General features: G+C 40.0%; 1 protein-coding gene across 5 annotated transcripts in view; it reads right to left on the reverse strand.

Moving 5' to 3' along the window:
- LOC124968787 (cadherin-related family member 3-like) overlaps positions 1-26554 on the reverse strand; it is a 73734-nt gene that overhangs the window by 8855 nt on the left and 38325 nt on the right. For 4 of the 5 annotated variants that reach the window (XM_047531539.1, XM_047531537.1, XM_047531536.1 and 1 more), the window contains 8 exons: positions 24458-24565; positions 23207-23403; positions 21047-21224; positions 19270-19432; positions 16672-16774; positions 12264-12362; positions 7779-8011; positions 1186-1357 (listed from right to left, as the gene is read on the reverse strand). In XM_047531539.1, the coding sequence (XP_047387495.1) occupies positions 1186-1357; positions 7779-8011; positions 12264-12362; positions 16672-16774; positions 19270-19432; positions 21047-21224; positions 23207-23403; positions 24458-24565 (1253 nt within the window). The remainder of the gene's footprint in view (positions 1-1185; positions 1358-7778; positions 8012-12263; positions 12363-16671; positions 16775-19269; positions 19433-21046; positions 21225-23206; positions 23404-24457; positions 24566-26554) is intronic. The other variant, XM_047531540.1, reaches the window with a different exon arrangement.

Here is a 26554-nt window from a genome sequence, read left to right on the forward strand (position 1 = left end):
GAATTCCCAAATCTATGCATGGCTTATAATAAAACTGAGATAAAATAAGCAATAAATGTAGTCAGTTAGAGAAAATGTTTTAAAGGTTAAGATCCTAAGTCTGATCCCCATACATGGCTAGCAGACCTCACACTATGTCCAGCAATCCTGCCTACCTGATTTCTCTTCCTGTATCTTCAAAGCTATTTGATTTCCATGTTTGTCTAGATCAATATCAAATGAGCCAGTCAAACCACAATATCTATAGATCCCCTAAGTTTTAAGTCTTTTATACGACCCTGGGGACATGGTTATAAACAAGATGCACATGATCCCTTTCTTCATGGAGCTTATTAAGTTATCTGCAAGGGAAGCAGATATCAAAGCAGTCCTCATAATTAATTGGCAATGTGTTTACTGATCTCTGGGTTCCTTTTCTTTCAGATAAATGAAGACAGATCTGACCTCCGTGCTTTGAATTGGGCTCCTTTGTATGCTGTCTCATGAGACCAAGTAACTTTTTTATAAGACTTATCACAGCTTATAATTCTCTAATTGTTGCTGTTACTACTGGTTTAATGAGCAATGAGTGACATGAATATAGATCCTTATCTGCCTTGGATACTTCTGTTTGTTACTTCCACAATCCCACAGTGCTGGGGACTCGAACCCGGGCCTCTAGCATGCGAGGCAGGCACTCTACGAGATGGGCTATATGGCCTGCAGCCTTGGATACTTCTGTGTACCCATTTCCCAGCACAATGCCTGATATATCATTGGTTTCCAGCCAATGTCTTCCATAGAATGCAAGATGTTGACTAAAGTTGATTTATATCTGTGCAAATCCAACAACAATATACTTCAAAACATCTGTCCTAGTAGACTCATATCTTCAAAGGGAAAGTGGCTGCTCTTTTTGGTCAGCACCATGGACAGCAGATTTAGTTCTTTGTAATGTAACCCTTAGCATTTCCCAGGTAAAGCACTTTGTGGTCAAAGTATCCACAAAGTCCCTGATACTTCCATTATGGGAAGAAATAAGAGACGTCGAAGTGAAAGTAGAACCTTGAGGAAACTTAATGCTATGGATATGAAATAGTTTGACTTTCATAAACACAGTTATTTCTAGGGTTATGTATCATGCCTAACACAGTATAACTATCGTCAACTTGACACGTGATTAGAAGAAATAATTAAATCATCCACCAGAAGCTATCTCAAAGCGCATTTCAAAATCTTGTGAATCTCTGTCGTGACAGTTCAGTTTGAAGCCATTGACGTTTGTCCCAGCCACAACGTTGTCAAAAATGACAGCCTTATAGACATAGGGCGTGCAGACAGGTGCTTCATCATTCTCATCTTCAATGTCGACAGTGACCTGTCAGCCACGGGGAGAGAAGAAACAGCACGTCCACATCGTGGGACTGTTTATGCACAAAATCAGAAATAAGCATCTGGGTAGAGACAGATCATTTGGAATTATTAAATTAAAAAAGTCGAGAATTTTGAGTTTGCAGAAATGTTCCTGCAGATTTGGATTCTGGCTGTCAATCAAGTAGTCAGTGGTTTATTATTCCTGGGTCAACTGTGACATTCAGTGTGGCCATTAGGGAGAGATGTGAGCTCATTAGAGGAGCCTTCAGGAAGGCTTGCAAATTATGTAAATGATGACAAAAGGAAAGCTAAAGAACGATGCCTCTAAAAGTTGTAATCCCTTGAATGTTTTAAATACCTATGCTTCATGGCAAACATCTTTCTTAACTAAGAGCCTCCTCTTCATGATTCTTTCAAGCACAGTTTATTTTATTGGTAACAAAACAATTACTTCTGACCTTAATCAGAAGCTATTATCAACCTTTCCTTAATTAAAATAGTATAAACCAGGAAACTGTGATTTACATGGAAAAAGATCAAAATATCAAGGATTTTAAAATGTCGGTGATCGAATGCCAGTCTGCTTAGAAAGGTTATCTGCCCACCTCTCAGATGATTAATAACTTTCTCAACAACATTTGCAGGAGAGTCCTGGTGTGCCTCCATTTACAAGTACTATCTTTTTAAAATGTTTTCTGTAATGTTTTAACAATGCAGCTAAATTCTCAGGGAGTCATTCATTCTTTAATGCTGCTTCTATAGATTGAATACCTATGTGTCCTATTCAATGTGAGGCATTATAAGCAAATGGATTTTAGGGAAATTTCTGTGATGTAATGAAAATAGCACTGAACTTGGACTTGGAACAGAACTCTTGATCTGGGCCTGCCACTTACTGGTTTCTTTATCTGGTGGAAGTGACTTAACCTTGCTTGCCTCAACCTTAAAGAACAAAATCTTAATACGTATCTGCCTATGACTGCAGGTTGGGGAGATAAATGTATTCCCTTCAATGAATATTTATTCAACACTTATCATGTGCCAAGTCCTGGCCTAGACACAGAAGCTACAGGAGAGAACTAAACAAAGTCCCTGACCTCTAGTGGCAGAGGCAAAGCAAAGAACACATTGGCAACTCTATTAGGCAATGTCATATAGTAATTGATGCTATGCAGACAAGAATATGGAGAACGGCTAATGAGAACTACAGTGAGACAGTGGAAGGATTTCTTCCTGACCCACTGTATTTATGTACGTGTGTGTGCAGTGGCGGATTTACTGGGTGCTCTACCCAGGGGTACTCTACAACTGAGCCCCATTCTTTTTAATTTAATTTATTTATTTATGCATTTGTTTATTTGTTGAGATGAGAGCTCACGAAATTGCTGTCACTGGTCTCAAAGTTGTGATCCTCCTGCCTCAGCTTTCCAAGTCACTAGGATGACAGGCATGCACACCGCCATACCCAGCTCCCCCTTCCCTGTTTCCTCCCTTGTTCTCCAAATTTGATACACATCCTTAAACAAGAACACTCTCATAAAACACGTAGTGTTGATGGTGAGATTTTACTGTGCGTCCATGACATTACACTACAGATCTTTTCTGTTCCCACTTTTGTCACACAATGCCCTCTCTGTTCTTGCTGCCATTTGCAGAACTGCTTTGCTATTGCTTCTTGATTCTTAGCATTCCCTAGAATGTATCTATCGTGTTTTACTTTTTCATTCCCCTAATGATGAACGCATGGATTGCTTCAAATTTCCACATTGTGTAAACACAATGTAAAAGACCTTTACCTACAGGTTTCATTTGGGCAGAGATATTAAAGTGATCATGTGAGCCATGAAGCATATGCGTCACAATTTTAGTGTGTTGGAGAAACAGCAAGAAGTTCACATGGCTGTATTGAAGTAAGCAAGAAGGAAAGAGCTAGGAACTTCTTGTTGTTGAATATTTTTTTTTAGTTTAGATGGACACAATACCTTTATTTTATTTATTTTTGTGAGGTGCTGAGGATCAAACCCAGTGCCTCACATGTGCTAGGCAGTCGCTCTACCACTGAGCCATACCCCAACCCAGGAACTTGTTCTGTTTTTGTTGTTGTTGTTTATTTGTTTTGTTTCACAGTGCTGGGGATTGAACCCAGGGCCTTGTGTTCGACAAGCAAGCACTCTACCAACTGAGCTATATCCCCAGCCCCAGGACTTGTTTTAGTCAGGTTTTTTTTTTTTTTTTTTTTGCTGCTGTGATTAAAAGACCTAACCAGAATAATTATAGAGGAGAAAAAAGTTTATTTAGGGGCTCAGTTCTGAGTTAACAGTCCTTAGACAGGTGGTCCCATTCCTCAGGGCTCACAGTGAGGCAGAACATCATGGCAGAAGAGTGTGGTGGAGGGAAGCAGCTCACAAGGTGATCAGGAAGCAAAGAGAGACTCCACTCTCCAGATACAAATATATACCCCAAAGCCATGCCCCAAGTCACACCCCCAAAGCCACACCCCCAACACCCACCTCCTCCAGCCACAGCCCACCTGCCTCTAGTTACCCCTCAGTTAATCCCATTGGTGATTAATTCACTAATTGAGTTAAGGCTCTCATGACCCAATCACTTCTACTCTGAACCTTCTTGCATTGTCTCACCCATGAGTTTTTTGGGGACACCTCACATCCAAACCATAACAGAGCTGAAGATGAAGGGGTAGCCAGGGTCCAGACCATATAGCACTACAGATCTTGCAAATGATGTTAGGGCCTTGTTAAGTGTGATGGAAACCAATGGGGAGGTTAGAGAAAGAGGGAGATTTGACTTTTAAATGGATCACCCTGGTTACTGTATGAAGAGTAGAATGGAAGGGCACAAGAAGAAGTGGAGATTTGCGTGTTAAGTCTGCTACACTAGACCAGGTAAGGATGATGGTGGTACAACCAGGTGTCACAGTTTGAATGTGAGGTGTCCCCAAAAGCTCCTGTTAATGTAGGGCTTGTCAGAGGTAAAATAGATTGTGAGAGCTCTAACCTAATCAGTTCTTCCTAGTTAGAATAGACTGACCAGTGAAGGTGACCAATGAAGAAGGTGGGTCTCTGGGGGTGTGTCCTAGAAGGGTGCATCTCTCTCTCTCTCTCTCTCTTTCTGTCTCTCCCCCCACACACACCTTTCTGGACCCCACCATGAGCGGAGCATCTTTCCTCCGTGGTCCCATCCCCCCTCTCTCTTTCTCTCTGCTTCCTGGCTGCCATGAGGTGAGCAGCTTCCCTCTGCCACACCTGTCCCCATGATGTTCTGCCTCAGCTTGGGTCCAAAGCAATGGAGTCAGCCATCTATGGACTGAGAACCTCCGATCCCATGAGCCAAATTAAACTTTTTCTCCTCTAAGGTGTCTTCATCAGGTATTTTGGTCACAGTGATGCAATCTACTGCTAAAACACCAGAATTTTAACAGTAGATGGGTGGGCAGTGGAAGGATTCGGGATACATTTTGAAGGTAGAAAGGACAGAATCTGTTGCTTAATTAGGGAATTCAGAGTACATGATAATGTTCAAGGGCCCAGATTTAATCCTACTTCTTTCAACTGAGTTACCTTGGATACCTTACTTAACTTCCACACCTTGGAAATATAATTCTTCCATCTGTGAAAAAGAGTATTAGAAAATGCCCCATGGAATGGGATTGAGGAATAAATGAAATAATTAAGGGCACATCATAGTACTTGGCCTTTATCTTAATAAAAAGTGGGTGGTGACAATGGTAGTGGTGGTGATGATGGATCCCTAACCTTTGGAAGCTACAGACCTGTCTCCCTTTTCTGAACGTGAAAGTTGAATTCATCTGTATCATCAACTTGGCATTTGCTATGTGCTCTTTAACTTTTCATGTATTAAAATTCTAAGCTCCCCAAAGACATTTATGGTGCCTTACACGTCTTTGTAAACCAAGTTACTGTTCACAGAGTAAACACTCAATAAATATTCATTAAAAGGAAGAGAGAATGAACACTTGCTTGGCGTTTAGGTGAAACATAAATTCTTTTTATAAGAACAGAGCCACTTGAAATTTTTTATTCGATCTGCTTTCCCTTCTCCACATTTGTAATAAGTGAATGATAATTGCCAGTGGTGTCATTCCATACTACTTGGGGAGTTCATAAATGTCGGCAGGAAAAACTGCCACAGGCAGTTCACTCTCCTCGGTATCATCCCAACATGACTAAGCCACATAATTCTAGCCTCATGACTGTAACTCAGTCCCTGCAAAAGTCACTCTAATTGTTGATGTGAATAGATCTGGTTTTTTCCTCACAATGACACACATAAAACCTAATAACCACAAATGCAGAAATCCAGGGGGCTCTGTACAGCAGGGGGAGAGCCAGATGAGGTTCTCATAATTCCTTCATCCTACTTCTCTCTCTTCTCCAATGACAAAAACCTTGTAGTGATTAATAACACATACCACATAATAAATTCAGCAGCATTCACTCCTAGAGCCTTCCAGCATCCTTTGATGTTGCTAAAATAAGTTAGGGACCCACACTTTCCCTCACTTTGAGGCCAAGAGAATGCACCACGGCTAAGCACTGTCGTTGTAAACATCACTCTCACTAAGAAGCAGCCTGGGTTTGAGTCTGGTTCTAGAAAATTTATGAGTAGCCTCAGGTACATTTTCTAACTCTGTGTCTCAGTTTCCTCATCTGTAGGGTGGAAATGATTATAATATAGCCTACCTCACACATATAGAATGAGGATTAAGTAAATCCACATATGTAGATGAAGATAAAATATGTCAAGGACAGGAACTGGCCATGCTAAGTGCTCAAGGCATATCTGTTATTATTACAAGTTCACTGATCAAATGAGAATAACAGGAGTTAGTATGTCCTTCATTCTCAACCAAGTCTCAGACCTCCAATCAAAACATGTGCAACATCAAAGGGAATAAGAAACTAAAGAGAGAGCCTACAGAATGGGGAAATTTTTTTCCAATGACTCTTCTGACAGGGGATTAATATGCAGAATATATAAAGAATTTGAAAAACTCAATGCAAGAAAACAAACAAAAAATTCCAATGAAAAAATAGGCCAAAGAACTAAATAGAAACTTCTCAAAAGAGGACATACAAATGGCCACTCAATATATGGGAAAATGTTCAGCATCTCTGGCAATTTGGGAAATGCAAATTAAAACTACACTGATATTTTATCTCACCCCAATCAAAATGGCAATGATCAAAAACATAAACAGTAATAAATACTGGAGAGGACATGGGGGGAAATGTACACCCAGATATTGCTGATGAGACTGTGAATTAGTACATCCAGTCTGGAAAGCAGTGTGAGATTCCTCAAAATACTAGGAATGGGGGCTGGGGTTGTAGCTCAATGGTAAAGCATTTGCCTTGCACTTGTGAGACCCTGGGTTCCATCCTCAGCACCACAAAAAAAATAAATAAAATAAAGGTATTATGTCCATGTACAACTAAAAATATTTTTTAAAAAACTAGGAATGGAACCACCATATGACCCAGCTATCATACTCTTCAATATTTATCCAAAAGAACTAAAACCAACAGACTATAATGATACAGTCCTTTCAATGTTAATAGCAGCACAATTCACAATAGTCAAATTGTGGAATCAACCCAGAGGCCCATCAACAGATGAACAGATCAAGAAATGGTGGCATATATCCACAATGGAGATCTATTCAGTCATAAAGAAGAATGAAATAATGCTAATAAAAGGATGGAAATGGAGAAAAGCATGCTAAGCGAAATAAGCCAGACTTGGAAAATCAAGAGCTGAATGTTTTCTCTCAGAGGTAGAAGCTAGAGCAAAACAAGGGAAAGAAGGTGTCAGGAAAGGAGGCTGGATATCATGAAGATATACGATGGATTGGCAGAGTAGGAAAACAGGAGACAGGAAGAAGGAAGGGAAAGGGGTGGAAATATGGAATGAAGTAGACAATGGCTTGTGGTATAAGTATGTAAATGGACCAAAAGAATTCTGCCTGTGGGTATGTGCAGAAAGTACCAACCAAAAATAAACAAATAAAGTAGTGAAAGGAAGATCAATTGAAGAGAGAAGAGAGGACAGTGGAGGGAGGAGGGAAGGGAAAGGGCGGGAGGATGGGATTGAAATCAAATTCCTTGCATGTATCATTTTGTCCAAATGAACCCAAATATAAATAAAACAAGTGCAAAAGTCACAGAACAGGGGCTGGGGAGATAGCTCAGTCAATAGAGTGCTTGCCTTGCAAGCAGAAGGCCCTGGGTTCGATCCCCAGAACCAAAAAAAGAAAAAGAAAAAAAAAAAAGTCATAGAACATTTGGGAAGCAAGAGATAGTTGTAAGCTTCCCCATTCTCTGTGGCTATTAGTGTTGGGCCATTCCCACTGTGACAAATTAGAACTGAATCAGCTCTCTACTTACTGTGGTCATTCCTGTGCGGGGATGAACTCTGTCGCAGTCCACAGCTTCCACAGTGAGGTTATACTGCTTCACAGACTCATAGTCTGGCTGTGTGGTAAGTTCAATCATCCCAGAGAGAGGGTGAATCCAAAATCTCTGTATAACCTGGACGTCTCCCTTGGTTATCTTGTAGGTCAGACAGTTGGGTGGATGGTCTTCATCCATGGCGGTCACTCTTCCAACTTTGTGGAAAGCTGTCAAGAATGTTTTATTAGTTCATTCTTCTTAGGCACATATATTACTCTAAAAAGTTAAACCTGCCATTGACTTCCAGATAATTTCATAGTTTTTCAAAGGGATAACTTGAATCCCTTTGGACAAGGAAATATGTTTGAAGATTCCATCTCTGCCAGATGGGAGGCAGATTTAAAGAGAGTCCTTGGCCACTTTAACCATGTGGCATGAGTCAAATGATCTGAGTTTAAAAAATAGCTTCATCCTAACACTACAAAGCTTAACCTTAGCATTATGCTAAGATTAGCATCAGATAATGGTTCACAGAACAGACTCTGAAACCAGAATGTATAGGTTCCAAATCTCAGCCCTGTCACTTATGAGTGTAATTCATTGGCTAATTCTATAACCTCTCCAAACTTTATATTCTTCATCTACAAAGTAGGAATAATAACAGTATCTATCATACAGAGTTGTTGGGAGGAATGAATGAGTTAAAGTAAATAAACCCCTCAGGGTAGTGCCTGGTATACAGCAAATTCTAAATAAGAATTAGATAATGATTTGTGAAGAGTGCTGACAGAGGATGGGAAAGCAGTGACTGAGATTGGGGGTCTTTGGTGACCTCATGGCTGTGACATGCGCAGTGCCTGGGGATGTTCCCATGCAAGGGCACAGGATGCCTAGCTGCTGTGGCAATGCCCTGCATGAGGAGGCTCTGTGCAAGAATCCTATTCGCTCTGACCTTGATCTCAGGCACACAGCTCCTGGGAAGGAAGGAATTTTTATGCTGGACAACTATGATGTTTCACCAGCTCTACTTCTCCAGTTCCTGCCTGCTTTCCAGTAACTCTAAATAATGGACTTTCCTGAGAGCTACAGGGAGCTCCTAACATTGCACTTTGCAACTATGGATGGCAACTGTGGAAAAGCTAAATAGATGTCCTAGTTTCTGTAACTTTCCTGAATACAAAGAACAATGGTTGCATAGTCTTTAACCTGATAATGAGACATATATAAATAAAGATTGCTGGCGGAACTCTTTCGATCTGCATCTCCATCAGAGAACAGGCTCCACCTGATCCCAGTTTGATTTTCAAAATGTGTGTTTGTGAATCTTTACTTTCCAATCTCTCTTCACCCCTCGCTGGACCCGAGAGTTTGGTCATGCTGGTCATAGCAATGATTTATACACATTTTCCTCCTTGAATCTTCTCAACACCTTTACGGTATATATACTACTATCTCCACTGTTCTGATGAGGAAAAAAAGCCCAGTGATGCTAAGTAACTTGCTCAAGGTCACAGCTAGCAGTGGTAAACTCAGGATTCAAATACAGGTCTACTTATTGTACCATCTGCATAATTTAAATCACTTCACAATAATTCCAGTATGCAGTATCTCCAAATAATCTTTTAGAAGAAAAAAAAATGGATGTGGGACATTGATGGCATTAAGAGGCCAATGCTTTCTACCCTCCCCATGTCCAAGCTTTCTGCCATGTAACCTCATGGTACCCTCCCACTTACTTCAGCTCAGCCACATAACTATAGGGGCAAACCTGATGGAAGCAGAGGACTGAAAACCCTTGTGTGTTTAGACGTGCCTTAGAATTGTCACATAATCCTACCCTCAGGACTGTAACTCAGTCCCCATGAAAGTCATTCTGGTGGTGACTGCACCTCTTCCTTACCCTTGAGAGCATGCTCAGGATTGCTGGATAAAGGACAAGGGAGGAACCCGTCAATCTAGTCACCCCCAGACAAAGCCAGGACAGATCATCTAGAAACTAGCCAACTCTCACAATTTTGAGCAAGCCCAAGAATTTGGGCTTGTTGTATTGCTCTAATTTTTGTGGAGTTTATTGTAGAGCATACTGGTGATAACAGACTACAGGGAAGACAGGTTTCTCTCCAATCACTTTACATTTAAATTCCAAACTCCAGAGCAGATACCTTACATTCTCCATTTAGTGAAATACCTCCAAATAGTGGCTGGCTAGCCCACCGATATAAGCTTAGGAAATTTTGGCTGCTAATAATAAAGAGTTAGACCCTGTCTCTAAAAAGAATACAAAAAAGTGCTGGGGATGTGGCGCAGTGGTTAAGTGCCCCTGAGTGTTCAATCTCCAGTACCAAAAAAAGAAGAATAAAGAATGTCGATGAAGAAGCCCTTTCATGAGCTGACTCTACCACCTTGAACCTCATAGATTTCTTTCTCCATTGGCCTCCTTTAACCAAGATTTGTGAACCTCTGATAATGTGCTTAATTTAATCAGGCATTGACAACCCAAGACACCCAGAACAGAGAAACCACATTCGTGAAAAGGAATGTTTTATGTGGCAACTCCAGAATATAAAGAGCTTGTGGGAAATAGCCATCATCAAGAGAAAGGAGTCACAACTGACACAAGACCCCACAGAAGAGGTCAGAGGTGAAATCGCCATCTCTATTATATGGTTCAGGCTAACAATCATGGCTATTTTCACATTTAACACCTGGTTAAGTATAATGAGAAGCTTATTCTTCTGTAGGTGTAAAATTAACCTTTCAATAAAAATGGAAAGCTATCTTGAGCATCTTTAGCTGAATTTTAAAATAGAGTAATTACAAAACCTTGTAACTCTGCCAGACTTCCTCATCAAAAACTACTGGAAATGAAATAAGTTTTCCCTTGTGACTTGCAACCCGGAGTGATTTAATTTTCATCTAAATTATTACTGATGAAATTTTTATTTTCGCCTATGCCAACTCCCTTCCAGAAGTTTTCTTTCAATTTATCACATACCATCAGAATTTATTTTTTTTACTTTAAATATTGCTGATCCCCATAATTTTATTAAGGGAAAAAAATGTCATGTAGATCTCAAGGTACTCTGTGCTAATCAACTCAGCATGAGAAAAGACTTCCACCCTAATGAATTTTTTAAATGTCTTCAAGATCTATAGGCTACATGTTTGATATTCTGAACAGGGTCTGTGTTCAGAGTGGTTTTAACCTTGCAATTTATTCTTTAAGCAAATTGCCACTAAGTTCTGACAATTTGTCTCTCCAGATAAACACCTCCTCGGAAAACCAACACTACTTTAATTTCATTCAGTTTATGTACGCTAGTAGGGAAGTTTGAGAAATTATTTTTAAGCAAGAAAAACATTTTGGGGGGAGGAGTGGGTTCTGGAGATTGAATTCAGGGCCACTCAACCACTGAGCCACATCCCCAGTCCTATTTTGTACTGGGATCTCACTGAGTTGCTTAGGGCCTCACTGTTGCTGAGGCTGGCTTTGAATTTGAGATCCTCCTGCCTCAGCCTCCCAAGCTGCTATTATTACAGGTGTGTACCGCCACACTGAGCTAAGAAAAACATTTTAGCACAGTGTACATCATAGATACTCCACTCAGCAAATGTTACTGGTATTATTGTTAGTGGCAATGATACTGTGACTATTTTAGTATGTTTCCAGTAGCTAGCATACATACAATAATTATTTAGTCATCAGCTCCTTGAGATACTTATTGTAATCTTCATTTTACAGAGAAACCTCAAATATACACAGAGATGATGTGACTTGTTAAAAGTCACCTAACTAGTGGTAGTAGAGGCAGATTTGAGTCCAGTCCTATTTGACTCCGACACTCATGGTCCTTCTGCTATATCATAAAGCTTGGATAAGCCAGTATGAATTGATTCCAGCACACAACTGGTTCCTTCCTTGAAGTATTCAAGTCAGACCTGGAGCATGCACCCTCCAGAGATGCTGACGACAAGATACGTTCCTCTCTTAGACAACAGGAAGTACAGGTGTCACCTCTGCTGCCTTTTCCAAATCTAATGCTTCCTGGTCTATGCTAACAAATATGTTCTAATTCATATCTAATTTACAATTGAGATAGATCCCTAACCATGATCTCGACTCCAAACCTAGAGTCTTGAGCCCAAATGTCGGAAGAATTAACATTGCATAGGCAAAAATGACCTCATTGTCCCTACTTCTTTAGACCTAGATCTCATTTGGAAACAAAAGTGAAATGGAATGAAGTTAATACTGTATTTTTGTCCACTGCAAAAATCCTAGATCTGATCTCAAATTTTAAGGGAGTCTCTGGGGAATCATTAGGTTGATACTCCGCAAATTAACTTGCTCCCTGAAGATGCTCCCTCGTCTGTTTGCATTCTGGCAAGTTTCAGGCTCTGATTCTATCAGTCATTCACTTGAGATCTGATGGTTTCCTAGTGGATGCTCGAACATGATAGAAGCAAGGGAACTCTTACCTCCTGATGTTTCCGGAACGGAGAATGAATAGTGTGCAGCTTGAAACACAGGGCTGAAGTCATTGGCAGGAGCAATCTCCACGATGACTGTTACAGTGACTGTAAAATCGAACAGGGAATGGACAAATCGAACAGTTGTGGATGATGCCGTCCTTATTTTATGCTACAAACCAGCTAAATGGGCCCCAGGATACAGGATAAGCAGAGGATTCTGAAACTACAACAGGATTCTCTTTGCTTCCAAATATTCCCTGTTCCCAGACTGTGTTCCCAAGAGAGTCCTAGTGCTTGCCAAGCTATTTAATCAAAACATACAGTGCACTACATTTCATATTTTATTTAATATAATCACTATGTGTAAGTATCCAATATAGATCATATATAAATACATAATTGTATAATATATATATATAATTTGGGGGGAGAACAGGGATTGAATCCAGGGGTACTCTACCACAGAACCTCATCCCCAGCCCTTTTTATTTTTTATTGAGATAGGGTCTCACTAAGTTGCTTAGGTCCTTGCTAAATTGCTGAGGCTGGCTTTGAATTTGCCGTCCTCCTGCCTCAGCCTCCCCAAGTAGCTGGGATTACAGGCATGTGACACCCTGCCTAGCTAGGGAAAAATTTTAATAGAAGTAAGAGAATAATTAACATTAACATGCAAGGTCACTGACCTGACATTGGGATTATTATCTCAATATCACAGATTCACAGAATTCAGTCTATGGTCAATGGCCACAAAACTAATAAGCAGCTGAGGGGTTATTAGACCCAGATGCATCTGCCAATATCTCCCAAAATATCTTCTCTAGAATGTTAATGTTTCAAATACAAAAAGCTGAAACTAAATAAAGATACAAAGATTTCTTTATGGCAAGACATTTTAGGGGTTCCAATACACCATTATAAATTTTGAATCTCCAGGTACACATTGCTCCACAAACTTCTTTGACCATGAGCTTCTCTCCCTTAATAGATTATCTTGTAGAATTTATGTTTTGAAAGGTGCTTATATATATATCTTCTCCTGAAAATCTATGTCATGTGTGGCAAACAAGAAAATATAACCTGGGATCCAAAAAACCTTTACATCAGCAATAAAGAATGCCACAGATTCAGATTCCCTGATGCAAAAGTTCTATGGATCCTAGATTAAATTTTGGTATATCCCAGATATTTTGGTGTATCTTATTACATGCTTATTTCAAGGGATAGAATCTACAACTTTCATCAGAATCTCAAACGTGTTCATGACTCCCAAGAAAACTCAAAGTGTTGTTCTATAACTAACATAAAACAGATACAGGTGATTTATGTTAGAGTCTATACATTTCCTTCAATAAATTCCATTTCCATGTTGCCAGAGCAGGTACTATTTGCAGAGCAGGTACCATTTAACATTAACATGTCCTTGCATGTTAATTATTTTCTTACTTCTATTAAAATTTTTCCCTAGCTAGGCAGGATGACACATGCCTGTAATTCCAGCAACTTGGGAGGCTGAGGCAGGAGGACGTCAAATTCAAAGCCAGCCTCAGCAATTTAGCAAGGCCCTAAGCAACTCAGTGAGACCCTGTCTCAATAAAAAATAAAAAGGGCTGGGGATGTGGTTCTGTGGTAGATACTATGATTTTTATTGCAACCATAAAGACTCAAAATTGTGCTAATTAGATGGCCTATAAAACCAGACCGAAGCACATGTGTGGTGTTCCAAGCACCCTTCATGAGCAGGTGTGGATATGTTGGGGCGTGAGGACCAGAGGGGATTTAGATTTATTACTGGGAGAGATTTATTTTCCTTTTCCTTATTGGGAAAAGGCTCAAATCTGGTGAGAGTGGCAAATTCTTTTCTATTAGTTTGACCATAAGAATGAGTAGCTGCAAAGTACTTTGGATTAGACAAGAGGGAATGAAGGGAAGGGAAAGGGATGGGAATGGGAAAGACAGTGGAATGAATGGGACGTCACTTTCCTATGTTCATATATGAACACACGACCAGTGAAACTCCACACCATGTCCAACCACAAGAATGGGAAGTCACACTCCCTCTATGTACGAAGTGTCAGAATGTACTCTACTGTCACGTATAACTAAAAAGAACAAATTTAAAAAAAAGAATGAGTAGCTGCAAGAAAAAGCATCCATCCTGAAAGCCCAGTTGGGCTATGTAAGAAGCTTTGGCCTAAGACTCCCCCATGGGGAACAGAGAACACGCTGTCATGCTTAGGTCCTTGACTGATGCACATCACTTCTCCACAGTTGGATAATTTAGGTCTACAAATCACCTTTTCAAACTCAACCCCATTAAAATACTGCATTGGTGAGTCAAGATGGATTTAAAGAGTCCTAGACTTGTCAATGGCAGTTCAGCATTAAGTTCCCTTTGGTTGCAAACACAGAGATGCATTCCACACTTCTACATCCATGAAGACAAAGCACTCTTTCCCATTGCTACCAGAAGCAACTCTAGACTCCTTCTCGACCCAATGATCCAGGCAACCACCACCAATGACTCTGAATGGTCACAAGAGAGGACACCCAAGGAAATGCCACCCAGAATCTAGGCTCTCCCTATCAAGCATTGACAATCTACTGCTAAACCTGCACTTGCCTGCACTTTATCCACCTCTTGGACATCTTTAATGCCAACCACATGGTAGATCGCTTCTTACCATACCTTCCAGGTACTGTTGACATTAATGAAAGATGTAACTGAAATTTTTAAGAATTTCTATTTTCACAAATATCTCTGTAGCCAATAAATTTGCTCTTAAGCTGGTAATATGTAGTTGAACACATAAATGGGTCCCTTGACGTGTGTTCTCATGGGTACAACAATAAGCAAAGAGAAGCAGGTATGAGGCAGTTGACTGACCTCACCCACTTACTAAGTATTCCTTTCTAGATCCACAGCACACAAGTAAAACACATATTTAACACTGATTTGCAACTGGCAGAATTATGACTCTTAAATCCACAGATGCCAAGGGTTTTATGATCACGCTATCTAGGTGAACTTATTTTCACTACACCAAAGGCCCATTCCACCACAGGCTGAGCCAAAATGGTGGTATAGTCAGGAGAAAACTAAATGTCACAGAGAAAACCACACTGCACATGTAGGGGATGAGCTGTGGGAATTGGCATGTGACCCATGATTAATGGCTCTATCTCTATCATCTAAAATAATTCCAATAAGATATTGTTTGAAACATTCTAATCATCTATATTATGTGTTGATTGATACCTGGATCTTTCTAAGAAAGAGGTGATTGGCATTAGTACACAAGAAGTCATGCAAGCATTAAGCATCAATTGGTTTTGTACACCTACTGCACCTTGGAGCTCCAAGGGTCTCCAGCCAGAGCTTTATTTAAGAACTTTGCGTCCTTTAGGGGGGTGCTAAAGGAAAAAATAGATGTCCCAGATTGAATGGAAACTTCCAGCAGAAATGTAATTCTCCCCTTCCTCTTTATTCTAACAAAAGTATCCCAAATGTGACAAATCTTCACATTTCAAAATCTTAAGTGAAGAAGATAAAGAATAAAGCTCCTTGAAAAGTTTGTCATGATTGGCTGTATGGAAATACAATAGATCAACAAACACATAAAAAATGTTCATCATCTCTAGTAATTAGAGAAATGCAAACCAAAACTACTCTAAAATTTCACCTCACTCCAGTCAGAATGGCAATTATCAAGAATACAAGCAACAATAAGTGTTGGTGAGGACGTGGGGGAAAAGGTGCACTCATACATTACTGGTGGGACTGCAAATTGGTGCAACCACTATGGAAAACTTGGAATGGAACCACCATTTGACCCAATTATCCCACTCCTCGGTTTATACCCAAAGGACTTAAAATTAGCATATTATAATGATGCAGCCACATCAATGTTTATAGCAGCTCAATTCATAATTGCTAAACTATGGAACCAACCTAGGTGCCCTTCAACAGATAAATGGATAAAGAAAATGTGGTATACTTACACAGTGGAATATTATTCACCTTGAAGAAGAATGAAACGATCACATTTGTATGTAAATGGATGGAGCTGGAGAATATCATGCCAAGCAAAATAAGCCAATCCCAAAAAACCAAAGGCCAAATGTTTTCTCTGATAAGTGGATGCTAATCCATAATCAGGGGGTGGTAGGAAAGAATGAAGGAACTTTGGATTGGGCAGAGGGTGTGGGGGGAAGGGTGGAGCAGTGGGGATGGGAAGAACTGTGGAATGAGACATTATTACCCTGTGTACATGTATGATTACACAACTGGTGTGACCATGTACAGCCAGAGGAATGAGAAGTTGTGCTGTGTACAATGTGTTAAAATGCATTCTACTGTCATGTATAACTAATTAAAACAAATTTAAAAATAAAAACAAATTTTAAAAAAGATTACCTGTATGGGATGGACGCAGGTCATCAAATACCGAAATCATCATTTCATAGATATGTCCTGCAGCAACCATCTCTGGGTCCTCATAATCTAAATCTTGGGCAACCTTAGAGAACGACATTATCTCAGCAAAAAGGACCAACTATTTTTTAATGCACATGTTCTAAGTAATAAAAGGCAAGTCTATGGTCATTTTCATTTCCCAGGGATGGCAACAAGACTGGCAGAGACTGACACAGGAAAGTCAACATTTTGGTGAAACAAAGGGACATCGTGGATTTCCATCCAGAGAAGCTTACTTTGGGGTTTTTTTTGGTTGTTGTTGTTGTTTTATTTGTTGGTTTTTTTCAGGGCTGAGGACCGAACTCAGGGCTTTGAGTGTGCGGGGCAAGTCTTTTGCCACCGGGCTAAATCCCCAACCCCAGAGAAGCTTACTTTTGAGAAAAAGTAAAAGGAAAAATAAGGACCATATCCTGTCTTCATTGCATGCTAATTATGTTGCCTTAGGAAAAAGGTTTAAAAAGAAAAAAATATTTTGGATAGGTTTTGGAAGCAATAAAATACTATAAAAACATAAGTTATTCCTATTAATGATATTAATATTTCAAAAATATTTATTGGGTATTTTAGATGCCAGTTACAATCATAGGCACTAGGGATATAGAACCAAATAAGATGGTCCCATATCAGAGATTGAAGACAGTCTTAATTTAATAGCATCAGCATGAATCTCAGTTGTCATAAGAGAATGAATCAATGTGACCACCACAGTAACCAGGTGTTCAGGAATAGCTACATTTTTTTTTTTTAATTTGGTATGTGGTTCATTCATTCATCCAAGTACCCGCTATGAGCTAAGCACTATTGGAGGTTTTGGTTCAAAAATACAAACAACTCATATTACTCAGTCATAAAGAATGAAATTATGGAATTTGCAGGTAAATGGGTGGAACTGGAGACTATTATGCTAAGTGAAATAAGCCAATCCCAAAACACCAAAGGCCTAATATTCTCTCTGACATGCAGATGCTAATCCATAACAAGGGAGGTGGGAAGAACAGAAGTTCATTGGGTGAGACAAAGGGGAATGAAGGAACAGGGATAGGAACAGGAAAGACAGTGGAATGAATGGGACGTCACTTTCCCACGTTCGTATGTAAATACACGACCAAACTCCACACCATATCCAACCATAAGAATGGGAAGTTATACTCCGTGTATGTATGATATGTCAAAGTATATTCTACTGTCATAGACAACTAAAAAGAACAAATGAAAATTTTCAAATAAATAAATATGAACCATTTAGAAATGTGCAAATCTTACACTCTAATAAGATCAACAATCAAATAGACAGTTACAACAAAGTCTAATAAGTGTTTTGATAAGAGATGTGTGACCTATCATGTGAACCCTGAGCAGAGAGAACTAAGCCAGTTAAGATGGTAAATGAAAGCTCTTAGCAGTAAATGACATTTAATACTTAAAGGATAATTATGCAAACAGTTTAATTAGAGATGAGTGATAAATAGAGGTAGTTATTCTGATACAGAGTAAGCATATGTAAAGGTCCAAATCTTGGTTCCCACTGTATTTAAAAGCCAGATGCAGTGGCACACACCTGTAATCCCAGTGGCTGGGGAGACTGAGGCAGGAGGATCACAACTTCAAAGCCAGCCTCAGCAACAGCGAGGCCCTAAGCAATTCAGGGAGACCCTCTCTCTAAATAAAATACAAAAAAGGGCTAGAGCTGTGGCTCAGTGGTCGAGTGCCACTGAGTTCAATCCCCAGCCCCCCCCCCCAAAAAAAAATTATATTTACTAAACTTCCATCTTCATCCAAAGTTCATGTTTGGCATTGAATTGCAGATTGAACATCAACTCATCCTCTTGGTTCAGTGCCTAAATTCCCCAAATACACAACATATGCAAACACTCAAGAAAATGTGGAATAGGGGCCAGAGAAAGAAAAAAGTCATCAGTGACTTTCTCAGCTATATTTTATCTGGCTAAGGGCAGGAGAAGGGGACTTGGTGATATTTGGGTTAAAGAACCATTATACCAACCTATCAGGGATTGGCACTTTGAAATAAAGACCTCTAGAATTTCGAAGTTAGCAGCAGGGATTTCTTCCAGAATCACATGCCGAGAAATTAAAAAAAAAAAAAAAAAAAAAAAAAAAAAAAAAAAAAAAAACTGCATTCATGGAAACTGCCAATGGAAAGTTGAGGGTCTCAAGAGGGTAGACAGAGGAGCAGCTGATCAACCACTTCCAAAGCCAGAAGTAGCATCCTCGGTCACGAATGCAGTCCCACAGAATTATCTCTAAGGAAATCAGTGTGTTTTGCATCCTCTGATTTCCCCCACTAAATAGGAAGTAAATTATTTTGTGCTCATTATAACAAAGGGAAAATGACGGCAGACGGCAAGCTACCGAAGGACTTGTCCAAATGCCTTCCAGCAAGACAGCAGAGGAGCTGGGAATTCCCCTCTGCTGTCACAGCGCCTCCTCCGGAGTCTACCAGCACCATTGCAGCGGTGACCCCGACCTGCCTCTCGCCTCCTTGGGAGAGCTCCCGGGGTTACAGCAGCAGGTCCTTACCCGGATGAAGTGTGCAGCCTCTGGCACTTGCTCAAACAGTTGCCCGGAACCAACTGGGCCTGCGCTTGGAGCATAACGGATCGCGTTAGGGGGCTCATCAAGGTCGTGGCATGAGAGTTTTGCAACTATTGTGTCTTTTGCGATCGCCTCCTTGCCTGTGTACCTGTTTTATTGTTGAAGAAGAAAAACCATTTTAGATGGACCCTCTTTGGAAATGTCATGCTTTTCCCAAATGTGCCAGTCTGGGTGATGCCTTGGTGAGCATGCCCTCTTTATCCTGGAGCAGACAGACCGGCTTTAGAGCTCCATCGAGTCCCAGCAGGTTCTGTGACTTTGATGAGATCGTCCTGCTTTTCTGGGATTGTTCCTTTCTGCACCCAGACGGGCCCTTGCTTGGGATGGGCAGTTAATCGAGGCTGTCGCCTCTATGGAGAAGGCCCGAGCGGAAATCAGGTCCTTCTCTGGGGTTGTTTCCATCATTCAGTAACATCTGGATGATGAGGTCAAGACAGAATCCTGGGGCTGGGGAGATAGCTCAGTCGGTAGAGTGCTTGCCTTGTAAGCACAAGGCCCTGGGTTCGATCCCCAGCACCCAAAAAAAAAAAAAAAAAAAAAAGACAGAATCCTTACAATCCTATAGTCTATAGTCCTATAGAGGAACTGACTTCCCTCTGAACATCCACCCACATCTTCATGCGGGTCTCTCTTATCCTTCGACAATTTTCCCTGTTCCCTGATTACCCAGTTCCACAATTCCTTCCTTTTGACAACTAAAACACAGCACCTCAGACTCAGTCATCTCGTTCCGTGTGTGTGTGTGTGTGTGTGTGTGTGTGTGAGAGAGAGAGAGACAGAGAGAGACAGAAAAAGAGAGAGACTGTTATTTTATTATGTATTCCTCTTATCACCCTGACAAGACAGAACATCCTTACAGCAAATGCATGTGACAAATTCTCATCCTATCACCTCCAGAGCTAGGTATAGCCTATGGCAGTACTAGGTATAGCCTATGGTAGGTGTTTGGTTAATACACTATGACCTTCCAGGGGGAAAGGAAAAGAAGATGAAGTAGAAGATGAAGAGGAGAAGAAGAAAGGATAACATGTTTGAGTGTGTCTAGTCTTGTATTGAACAGATTCCAAGCACAGATCATATTTGATTCTTACAACAACACCATGAGTCAGGTGTGATCATCCCTGTTCATAAATTAGAGTACTTGGGGCCCCTATGGGACCCCATAAGGTAGGCTTCATGTTTTTATTTTTTATTTTTTCAGAAATACTGGGGTTTGAACTCAGGGGTACTCTACCACTGTGTTACATCCCCAGTTCTTTTTATTTATTTATTTTTTGAGACAGGATTTCACTAACTTGCTGAGGCTGGTCTCAAACTTGCCATTCTCCTGCCTTAGCCTTCCAAGTTGCTGGGATTACAGACATGCATCTGACAGATGCACTTTACCTCATTTTAAAAAGAAAAATTGAAGATTAGAGAGATGAAGGAAATTACCAAGATCACATAGTTAATAACCATAAAACCAGAATTCCAAGTTAGGGCTATGACTCTAAATCTCAAGCTTTTACCACTTGCTAACTGTCACATCTTGGAAACCCAGCTTTCAGTCATGAACAGACCCAACAGGTCATTTTTGACATAATGCTGAACGAGAGTCAATTTGATGATCAACCCCATGTCCCTATAGGTCAAGAAACATGGCGATGACTCCCTGTCTTGACTCATTCTGAATCCTTGCCCCTGTCCATCCATCTTAGCTCACCTAATCAGATATCGATCACAGAAAGGAGCGTTGTCATTAATGCCATGAATATAGATCGTCACTGGAATTGCTGCACATCTCTGGTCATCATCACACGCCTTAATGGAGAAGGACTGAACTCTTGCGAACCCAGCTCTCTCCACATCAAGGCGGGTGGCAGTAACCACAGTCCCACGCACTGTAACGAAACAGCACATCTTGTTCAAACTGGTCCAGGATGTCATTTTCAAAATTACTTTATTACATATGTAGCTATGGAGAAGATAAAGTGCAAATTATGCCCCATTCATTAGAACTAAGAAGCAGGCATGGGGTTTAATTATTTATGGCAAAATATACTATTAGTATTAGTTAACTAGTAGCAGAAACAAAATTGATTTTGGCTTCAGGGAACAGAGAAGAGTTTCTGGAAGAAGAGGCCCTTATTTTAGGACATGAAGCATGTGCAGGATAAAGAAATAGTAGTGAATAGGAGCAGATTATTGCTAGAGGAGAGAACGTCATAAATGAAAACATGGTACTGGATTAGGACTCCTTCTACTTCTTTCCACACATCCACCATCTATTCATTCAAAAAATATTTGCTGAGTGCCAACTATGTGCCAGGAAACTGTACTAGCTACTGTATATCCCATAATGAAATGGTCTTTGCATTGATGGAACTTACAATTGGGGCTGGAGACAAGCATTAAACAAGTGCAGAAAAAAACAAAGTTAGAATCCAAATAGACATATTGCTAAAAAAAAAAAAAAGAAAAGAAAAAAGAAAAATATAATAAAAAAAAAAATACTGTGTCTGATGGACAGGTCTTGAAGAACGCAAGGGAAAGGCAGAAGTCTAGCTGTTGATTCAGAGTCAAAGACTCCAGGAGAAGAGGAGTAGGATGAGGATGGAGAAAGAGACAAGGACCAGAGGCAGCAGGACCTCCACGGTGAGGTAGGATGTCTGGATTCCCACCCAAGTGCACAGGGAACACCTCTGGGGGGTTAGACACAGGGAAGGTAAATGACCCAATTTGACTTCTAGAAAAATGTTCATTCTAACTCTTCTATGGAGATTCCTGGAGGTGTTAAAAGTGAAAGCAGAAACCCAGTTAAGAGATCTGCACAGCAATACAGGTAAGAGGGAATGCTGGCTCTATCGGTTGGGGTTCTCCCAGAAGCAGAATCTGAGATGAGGATTTGAGTGCAGGTCGTTTATTTGGGAGGTGACCCAGGGGCAACGCGGCATGGGGGAAGTGACACAGGCAAGACAAATTCCCACTAAAATGTGCATTATTAAGCAAATTACCACTGTAAGGAAATAGAGCTTAATATCACTGGGGAACACTGGGAGTCAGTGCAGAACACACAGTCGAAATTGGACCATGCCAGGGCAAAGAGCTGGAATATTTATGTCCCCATTCCATTCATTGGCTGAAGGCTCCCGAGGGGTAGACTTTCTCTATTACTTTCAACCTGCTGTGGGAGGGAGTGGGGGAGAGCAGCCGTCAGACCCCAAATAATCCCTCAAGCAAAGAAATGTAGATATTGGGCTGGGGATATAGCTCAGCTGGTGGAGTGCTTGCCTCGCATGCACAAAGCCCTGGGTTCAAACCCCAGCACCGCATTAAAAAAAAAAAAAAAAAAAGGTAGATATTGGCAATTGGAAGCCAGTCTTGCTGTACTTAAATGTTACAACTTGAAGAAATATGAATGGGACGATGACATTATCTGCTGCAATGACAAAATAGGCATATGTGCTAAAGACAACCACCTTTCTACTCAGCTGCAGAAGCAGCCTGAGATTCCACGCAATCTGACACGCCCCCAGGGTTCAGCCACTGCTGATTGGATGAGACGTAAGTGACTGACTATGAAATCCAATCAGATTCTCCCTCACATTCACGCACAAAATTGACCTGGAAGCAGAGAGAACTGATTGGATGAGGCATAAGGGACCGGCTCTAGGAAGAACCACGTGTTACTCATAAGTGAACAAAGAAAAAGGTCTTGCAGAGAATTATTCAACAGACATTTATGAAGCATCTACTGCATGCTTCATGTTGGGGTTCTGAAAATCACAGAAACCCCATCTGTACCCTCAAGAAATGCATAACGACAGATGATTGCAATTGCATATGACAAGACAGCATTTGCTGAGAACAACTGTGAACCTACCTTTATCAACTGCAAAGTAGACATTCTGTGGATCTAATTCAAAGGTTAAATCTCCCAAGTTATCTTCATCAGTTGCCTGGCATGCTCCAATGGTTTTCCCAATTGGAATTTCTTCATCCAAGGTGACGTTGGCTTTGTTGTGCAGAGTTGAGTTTATAGAAATAACACTCAAGATAGCATTTTCAATGCTGAATAAACTTTTTTTAAAAAAGAAAAGATGATTAGAGGGGCATTTGCTTGCTATCTTTTCTATACCTTACCGTGCTAGAGGATAGGGGATTGAAGATAGTGATAGAAATGGAAATAATGTTCATGACATTAATAGCTGACCTATTTAGTGAGGTCAGCTATAGTTTACCTATTGTTTAAACAAAATTCTAAGCACTTTTCATGAGTTACCTCACTTTTCTTTCTCCCAGCAGTCCTAGGAAGCATGTCCTCATTTTATGAATGTGGAAACAGAATTTAAGAAATTAAGTAATTTTCAGAAGTAAATATTAAGATGGCTAAGACAGGACTTGGCCCCAGGTCTGTTTTGCTCCAGAGGTTGCATGTTGATCATTGTGGGGTTTTTTTGTTGTTGTTGTTGGTCATTTGTTTGTTTGAACCCAGGGGTGCTTAATTTCTGAGCCACATCCCCAGCCCTTTTTTATTTTTTTATTTAGAGACAGGGTCTCACTAAGTTGCTTAGGGCCTCAGGCTGGCTTTGAACTTGCTATCTTCCCCATTCAGCCTTCTGAGCCACTGGGATTACAGGCATGCACCATGGTCCCTGGCCAGGGCTATGTTTTCTTTCATGTATTCATTATGTAATGAACAAATTAGTTTAACTACCATATCCATCACCTTAAATTTTTACCATTTCTTCTGTAATAAGAACCAGCTTCATAGAGTTGCTGCCCCTCAACATAGTTTAATAAACTCCCTGGTGATAATATTAACCAGACTCTCCCTTGAGGGTAGTGATAGATAAGCCAGCCATCAGACACTAAGAACATGCTGCACAAAAACACTTTGTTCTGTTGCAATTGCAATACATTTTATACTTAAAAAACTATTTTGCTCTCGATTTTTAAGAAAGACTTCTCTTTGGCATCTATATCTTAAGTGGCTGTCTACATTTTATTTGCTTGTTTTTCTTCTCTCAAAAAAAAATAATAGAAGAAAGAAAACAGAAGAGAAAGTCTACATAATCAAATTCAATTTTCAAGACCAAATTGAAATATTATGTTTTACATTTTATTGCTTTACCTGCAGGTAAGACTGGGGTCCTTATTGTTGACATTGATGAGGAATATCTTTAGATTTCCAGTGGTAAACAGTCCTCCAGCGTCAACCACTTTAATGACGAGTGAAAAACTAAAGGCACAGTCACAAGAAACACAGCTGAGATTTTATGTAACAAACAGGCTTGCTCAGAATTAGGAACAACTGGTCTTAACTGACTGGCTACAACAATTGATTTTATCTGGTTAAAATGTTTGCAAACCATTTATTTTAGTGATTGGAAATGGTTAACACTTTTGTTAAGAAACAAATTAGTCAAATCAGTTGAAGGGGCAGGCATGAATTTAGAAAAAAATTTATTTTTATTTTTATTTATTTATTTATCTATTTATTTTGATATTAGGAATTGAACCCAATTGAACTTAACCACTGAACTTCATTCCCACCCTTTTTTTTTTTTTTTTTGAGCAAGGAAGGCCTCATTAAATTGCTTAGGGCCTCACTAGGTTGCTAAGGCTGGTTTTAAACTCGAGATCCTCCTGCCTCAGCCTTCCAAGCCACTGAGCTTACAGGTGTGTTCCACAGCACCCAGCTAGAAAAGCCTTTTAATCCCCATAAATAGTAAAAAAATCATAGGAATTACTTAGCATGTTGTAAGCAAAGCTTATGGGTATTGGCTATGGTTCTTTCAATTTTTTTTTAATATGGAAAAATGACAGATGCAAAGGAGAAGTTATGAACACTTTAAAGCAACTTAATAACTGGGAAAAATTAGGATGGTAAGATTAAATAATGAATATTATTTTAGCAGAGATGCATATGGGTTTGAGGAATGAGCATAATGAAATGAGGAAAATTAGTGTTTCTTCACATCCGTAGACTGATGTCTCATAATCTAGTCTCCCAATTTGCCCAGCACCGTCCAAGTTTAGCAACAAAAGTCCCACATCCCAGGAAGTTCCTCAGGTCCTGGGCAAATGGAGAGAGTTGATTAGAGTTGGTTACCCACTCAGGACCAAAAAAAAAAATTATTTTGATTTGAAATCTACTCATATTTGAAATCGAAATGGCCAGTTTTCCTTCTGTTTATAGTAAAAAAAATTTTTTTTAATTAAAAAAATTATAAAACAGTTCTGTGTTTCCTATTATTTCCTAATTTTTCCTACAAGAAGTTGATACATTTGAGGCAACTGTTGACAAAAACCACCAAACTGATTCCCTTTTTAAGAGTAAAGACATTTTAGCCAGGCCTGGTGGTGCAGGCCTGTAACCCCAAATCTAGGGAGGCTGAGGTAGGAGGATCAAGAGTTCAAAGTCAGCCTCAGCAACTTAGCGAGACCTGAAGCAACTCAACAAGATCCTGTTTTTAAATAAAATAGAAAATAGGGCTGGGGATGTGGCTCAGTGATTGAGTGCCCCTCAAATACCAGTACCAAAAATAATAATTAAAAATTAAAAAATAAGAGAGAAAGAGAGGGAAAGTAAAGACATTTTAAAAATAATTCTGGGAAATCAGAACTCCAAGAATGGGAGCAATAACGAGTGGACAAGATTCCTACCACTAAGGGGTTCAAGTAACATTTGGTCTCCCGGATGCTGGAGGGTTGACTGCAAGGGAGTCAATCCTCCTGCCTCAGCCTCCCGAGTCGCTGGGATTCCAGGTGTGCACCACCGTGCCCAGCTCTTTTTGCATTTTTAAGGGAGGAAAAAGGTAAGTTGACTCCCTAATTCTTCCATCAGGATCTGAGCAAGTAATTGCATTGCCCCCAAAACTCCTTTCAAAGGAGAGAATTGACAAAAATCAATGAGGCATCCAAAATTTCCTTTATTCCCACTTAAAGGTCTGCTCAGTGACCCTAGACACTCTGGCAGTAAGAAGGAAATTGCAGAATATTGCGATCTCTGTGGAACTCTGGTGAGAATGCCTCACAAGCTTTAGCCAAATAGCTATTTATTCTAATTCTGCAATCCAAGCTTCAATTTGCTAGTGTCAGGACCTCTGGTTTCAAAGATACTAAAAAAAAAAAAAAAAAATTTCATGTTTATTTATCAAGAAAAAAGTTTGTTTCATCAACTCTTATTAATGACTTTGACTTTTATTTGATACCAAATCTTAAGATG

The sequence above is a fragment of the Sciurus carolinensis genome, chromosome 17, assembly GCF_902686445.1.
Source record: "Sciurus carolinensis chromosome 17, mSciCar1.2, whole genome shotgun sequence".
In the NCBI taxonomy this organism is placed as follows: Eukaryota; Metazoa; Chordata; class Mammalia; order Rodentia; family Sciuridae; genus Sciurus; species Sciurus carolinensis.